General features: G+C 37.0%; 1 protein-coding gene and 1 long non-coding RNA gene across 2 annotated transcripts in view; one reads left to right on the plus strand and one right to left on the minus strand.

The window, feature by feature from the left end:
- Positions 1-430: 430 nt before the first annotated feature.
- Positions 431-5996, plus strand: part of LOC107663559 (uncharacterized) — an 8410-nt gene continuing 2844 nt past the window's right edge. Inside the window, exon 1 of the long non-coding RNA XR_001631353.1 lies at positions 431-788. This is a non-coding gene — a long non-coding RNA (uncharacterized LOC107663559). The remainder of the gene's footprint in view (positions 789-5996) is intronic.
- On the minus strand, positions 2378-4657 carry LOC107663558 (proteasome subunit alpha type-6-like). The gene is made up of 5 exons (XM_016453798.1): positions 4429-4657; positions 4085-4176; positions 2983-3067; positions 2746-2901; positions 2378-2672 (listed from the first exon to the last, which is right to left on the minus strand). The coding sequence occupies exons 1-5, from the start codon at positions 4502-4504 to the stop codon at positions 2389-2391; spliced, it is 693 nt and encodes a 230-aa protein (XP_016309284.1). The 5' UTR covers positions 4505-4657; the 3' UTR covers positions 2378-2388.

Consider the following 5996-nt stretch of genomic DNA (forward strand, 5'->3'; position numbering starts at 1 on the left):
ACACGCACACACACACACACACACACACACACTCACACGCGTGAGCGCACACACACACTAGTTGAAATAAAATATATTTTTTAAATGTTTTATTTCAGTTCATGTTTTACCTCAAGTAATTACCTCAAGTTTTTTCTCATGGTTTTAGTTTTAGTTAATGATAACTCTGATAGCATGAGTGATTCAAATCACACACATATTATAAATCTAACTATGAACATTTACTATGAGACTTTTATTTATTGTTCTGCAGTTGCAGGTTAATTTAACCCTTTTTCAGAGACGCCACAAACCCGCAGAGAGCAGACCGAAGCAGTCAGCGGGGACCAGCAGAATATCTGCTTTTGTGTTCAACAGAGGAAAGAAACTCGTGCAGGTTTAGAACAACATGAGGGAGCGCAAATGATGACAGAATTTATATTGTTGGGTGAACTATCGCTTTAAATGTATTGACAATGTATGTTTATGCTTTGAAACATCATTTAAAAGTATATAATTGGATCTGCATTATTACAGCGAAAGCTTAAGTTTTACTAGAGTAACCAGTGTTTCTGCTGTGAGTGCACAGAGAAGCACATGATGAAGATGTGCAGATGTGTGTGTGTCTCGTCATCATCATCATCACGGCTGTCTGTCTCTCTGATAATCTGTCGTGTGTCTGTCAGCACTTTGCAGAAGCAGACAGACGGATTGGACTTAAATCCTCCAGTACGACACAGATGGACAAAACACACAGACCTTGGAGAAGGTGAACACACACACACACACACACACACACACACACACAGGTTTATTTTTGTGAAAAATGGGGGAAGAACACAACCCGCTGAAGGAGAGAAGCCTGTAAAATGAGTGTGAATGTTAATCATCGTGACTCTGGCGCCACCAGCTGGACAAACAGGAGACACACCAGACACACATGCAGGATCAGGAAGTGTGAATATTATTCAACAAGGCTGTTTAGACTGACAAAATTGATTTATTAGATGATTAGTGGACTGTCTGCTGCTTTATAGACTGAGAGTTTGTTATTCATCAGTAACACACCAAATACAGTCTGAGTCAAACTAGAAAACAAGCTGAGGATGGATGAGCAAACGCTTCAATGAGGGATGCTTTCAGGACTGTAAAAACACGGTAAACCTGACAGTTACTCTCTCTCCGCAATCGCCACCAGATGACGCTCGATTTCTGCTTCTGACAGAGTCCTGAAACACACACACACACACACACACAGATGATGTTAAACCGCCTCACACCGTCTCTCTCTAAACCAACTCAAACCTCAACATCTGAACTATGAATATTATTACACAATGCTGTGTTTAAAACCTGATTATGATTCATCAATGATGTCCTTCTGTGGCGTAATGTTTTACAATAATGAGCCGCTGATGATATATTATTCCATTACTAATTTATATCTCAAAATTGGAGAAATAAATAAAAACTGATCAACAGAACATCTTTGTAGCACATGAAATTATCACACTGTACCTGGTTACATTCAGTTAAAACTAAACCAAAAAAATTCAAAATAAATATATTACTTGAAATAAAATAAGTGTTAACTGAAATAAAATATTAAATTTTAAGTTATTAATATTAAGTAATTTTTTTCAGCTAGCTGTCAAGGAAACATTTCTCATTTTCATTTAGTTTAACTTAATGTACTAAAATAACAAAGTAAATAAACTAAAACTAATCAATAAAAACTATATATATAACTAATAACAATGACAAAAGCACAATGAAATTACTATTACTACTACTTAAAATAAAAACAAAATATGAAAATGAAATCTAATTCAAAATATTAATAAAACTATAATAGCATATTAATGATACTAAAATAATACTGGTTACTATTTTATTATATTATAACATTTTATACATACATCATATTATAATATAGTATGTTCTATACATTATTAACTATAGTCAGCTGAACATTTATATTTATAATATATTATATTATTTTAAATATTATTAATTATAACTATAATAATATATTATATTTAGTAATGTAGTAATGAATTCTAGAAGCTTGAAATATCTTTGTATCAATATATATAAATATTAAATATAAATATATATATATATATTGAATCAATACTTTCGTCCTATTTAATGTTTCTGAAATAAGTCTCTTCTGCTCACAGAGGCTGCATTTATTTGATAAAAAATACAGTAAAAATAGTAAAAATGTGAAATATTATTCTAATCTAAAACAGCAGTTTTCTATGTGAATATCTGTTAAACTGTAATGTATTTCTGTGATGCGCAGCTGTATTTTCAGCATCATTACTCCAGTCTTCAGTGTCACATGATCTTCAGAAATCATTCTAATATGCTGATTTGCTGCTCGAGAAACATTTCTGATTATTATCAATGTTGAACACAGTTGTGCTGCACAATATTTCTGTGGAAACTTTGTGAATTTTGTGCTTGATTAAAGAATAAACGCCATGTATATCGGCGTGCGTCACACACCTCCACGGTCCTGTCGTAGGGCAGATCCGGCTGCTTCTTCAGCTTCTTCTCCAGGTAACTGCTGGCCTCGTGGTGTTTGACCCCGACGCTGGTGGCCCTGAAGCCGCAGAAATACCCGGCCGGGTCACATTTGTACAGCACGGGGCCCGTCTGAGGGTCCATCGCGATCAGCATCATACCTGAACGACAGACAGCGTCCCGTCAAACCCGCAGCGACCCGTCAGACCGTATCTGAGATAAGAAGACACTCACAGCAGCCCAGCGGCCTCATCTCTGCGTTCTGCGTGTAAACCTGAGAGATGTCCGCCATACGCCGGCACAGCATGTCCGCCGTGATGTCATAACCGAACTTATACTTCCACTCGGCCGCCTCGATGCGAGCCCGATGAACCTGAGAGCGGCTGTCAGCTAAACACACACACACACACACACATGCATATGTGAACTTACACTAACATGTGAGAATTATCTGACAGAGGAGACACACACCGTAATGTCCGGTCATGACGCATCCGATCCGCGGAGTGAGACGGAACATGTTTGTCATTGTAGACGCATCCAGGAGCGAGTCCGAGAGCATCACAGCATCTTAACAGACTCAGAAATGTTTTGAGACGCTTCAGTCTCAGTCCAGGAGTAAAACTGACTAAAACTCACTCAACTAGAGTAAAGACAGTAAATATGAGGGATTCTTCAGTTTGGAGAACTCTTAAAAAAGATGATTTTAACATTTCTTTTCCCTTTTGTCTTGCAAAAACAGTCATTCTAGTTTCAAAGGATCATTACACAGCTCTGCATCTCGAAAAGAAAAAAAGGCAAAAGAAAAAAAAAGCTTAATATTAGCTAATCTGATGATGCTGAGTTCAGAAATATCAATGAAAGCTTTCCATCACAATTTTTTGATAAAACAAGAATGAAGATTTTTCAAATCATATATGTGCATCAGCTTTAATGCACTTATCCAAATAACAAAAGCAGTCCAATGTCAAATGTTTCTGTTCTGCCAAAAATAATCATCTAAAATAAATCATTATAAACTTACATTCTACAAAGTAGTGGCTAAATATTTTAAAAAACTCCATTTAATGTCAAAGATATTTACAAAATAAGCTTTTTTCACAAAATCTAATGTTCCGTCTGTGTTTGGATGCAGGAAAACCCCAGCAGATAAAGCAGAAAACATATATAACGCATGAATAACACACGAGACGAATGTTCTAATGAGATGTTTCATATTTCAATACCCTGACCGCACACGTACATCTCAGAGACGGCTATTTGACGTCACATTTACATCTGTGAGACTCATCTGCGATACATCTACAAGACGTTTCCTATCCGATGTCAAACAGACGTTTAGAAGATGTCTTCAAGATGTTTGCATGAGAAACTGACATCTTAGAGACGTCTGTCAGATGTTTTCCAGATGAAGCAACTTTTTTACTTGCACTTGTTTAATTTTTCTTTCCATATTGTGTTATATATGCATGCATGTTCCGTGTTCGTGCTCTGGGTCTGACTCTACAGGCTTCTGAGCTGCTCTTACAGAGGTGTTATAAAGATTGAACACTAAGAATGTGTGTTTTACCGACACTTTCTTCTGTGTGAGCAGCACAGCGCAGTCCGTCCCTCTGATGCCCACCGTGGTCAGCCCGCTCTGACCGATGGCTTTGAAGGCATATTCTGTCCAACACACCAGATGACATTCACATTTCGAGTTTAGTGAATTATTATTGATTAATGAAGATTAGGTCAGATCTTAACAAGCCCTGCTTATGAAACTGGACTTACAGGTGGTGTTTAATGCTCAATAATGAGATATTGTCTTAATTATGACTAGAAAACACACATGCACACAGTTATTACATGCATTAATCTGTCACCAGTAGTCCAAGAAGTTGCATTAGTGCAGAAAACATGCTGCAAGCCTCTCACCGACTTGATACAGGCGGCCCTCCGGTGAGAATATAGTGATGTGTCGATCAAACCCCGAGTTCGATCCTCGAGACATGCTTCACAAACACGCTTGACGGACTTTAGCAGCTCAAACGCGCGGAGAAGTTCGTCGAGGGTGAATAAGCGATTTGACTTTCACTTTCTCTTTCGCCCAGCATGCACGCACGCACGCACGCACACCTGAGACTCGCGTGCGCCTGCGATCTGCGTCAACACGTCACACGTTAAAATTATGGAGGAGCAGTAATAGTATGAAGGTAGAATGATATGAAGGTAGAATGACGTCAAAAAGATTTGCATACGCAGGGTAAGAGTTGTGGAAGTGTACATAAGACTGTAAGCGTAAATTAAATTTGCATGCGCAAGAGAAGCTTTGTAAAGGTGTAAATCGTGTTTCAAGCGCAAGAAAAAATTATTTGCAGCATTTTACTGTTACTCGTAAGTGTAATTCATGTATTGTGAAACTGCAGCTTCATGCTAACGCAAAATAAATATGATCTGCATGCTTCTGACTTCCATTTTTCCGCACTTACACTTTTGGCACGTTTTTTCGCCAAAAGACGGTCAAAAGCACTGCAAGAGATTAATTTATGACAAGAGTGCGCCTCAAAACATAGCCTATACACCATAACAGGAGCTCACAAAAATTCTATTCGTTTCCTTTGTTCCTATCACATGTTTTAGTAAACATCATTTATTATATTTAATTTGAAAGCTTAAAACCTCAAAATTCATCCTTGTGAAAACCGTTTTGAAATCGGACATTGCATTACCATGGAAATGGTACTTTAAATCTTTTAGCGGGCTCCTCCCCCTTTAGTGCGAGGTGTCATATTACAAAATGTGTTATGGTCTTTTGGAATCAAAACTTTTTAGAATTTTGACAAAATACATATCGTTGTAAAGGTCTGAGCCTCAAGATTCCATATTTGGTGATTATTTTTCGTTAAGAGGTTAAACAATATTAAGATGGATTTTCACATGTTATAATGAACCGACATTATATAACAAGAATTAAAAAATATATAATTTATTGCTTTCTAATGAATAAATATATGATTGTAGTAGCCTATATAATATAATAGGCCTATATAAACAAGCCAAAACAGATTAATTTAAAACGAAACTGAAGTAAAGTTGGACTCATAGCCTACCTCTCATTCAGCACAAATCCAAATCTTTCCATATTCGCGATGTATTTGAAGCTAAAATATTATTCATTAGATAAACTAGGCTTTGTACTTCACGCGCGATCCAATATCATCAGGGAAAAATCATAATGAGCATAAATGTGCCACAGTGGACCGGTGCTCAATTATAATACAGACTATTGAAGCTGACTGGTGTAACTTTATATGTTTGGCTGTATTTTATTTTGATAACGAGCAGGCTGCTGTTTGCACTGAATATGGGCTTTATGTAGGCCTGCCGGTATTATTTCCGATTGTAATAAAATGTGACTTATACGTGACTTATCTGTTTGATTTTTCCTCTCAAACCTCTGTGAGTGTGTGTGAGTGAGTGAGTGAGTGAGTGAGTGAGTGTGT

Source organism: Sinocyclocheilus anshuiensis, unplaced genomic scaffold (assembly GCF_001515605.1).
Source record: "Sinocyclocheilus anshuiensis isolate Anshui unplaced genomic scaffold, SAMN03320099.WGS_v1.1 scaffold2201, whole genome shotgun sequence".
Classification (NCBI taxonomy): Eukaryota; Metazoa; Chordata; class Actinopteri; order Cypriniformes; family Cyprinidae; genus Sinocyclocheilus; species Sinocyclocheilus anshuiensis.

Excerpts from the sequence above, each read along its gene's own strand:
- LOC107663558 (XM_016453798.1), bottom strand. The coding sequence starts at position 4,504 with ATGTCTCGAGGATCGAACTCGGGGTTTGATCGACACATCACTATATTC. Across the intron at positions 3,068-4,084 it reads TGCTCACACAGAAGAAAGTG|TCGGACTCGCTCCTGGATGC; the intron begins TCGGTAAAACAC and ends GCTGTGATGCTC. Across the intron at positions 2,673-2,745 it reads GATGAGGCCGCTGGGCTGCT|GTATGATGCTGATCGCGATG; the intron begins GTGAGTGTCTTC and ends TCTGTCGTTCAG.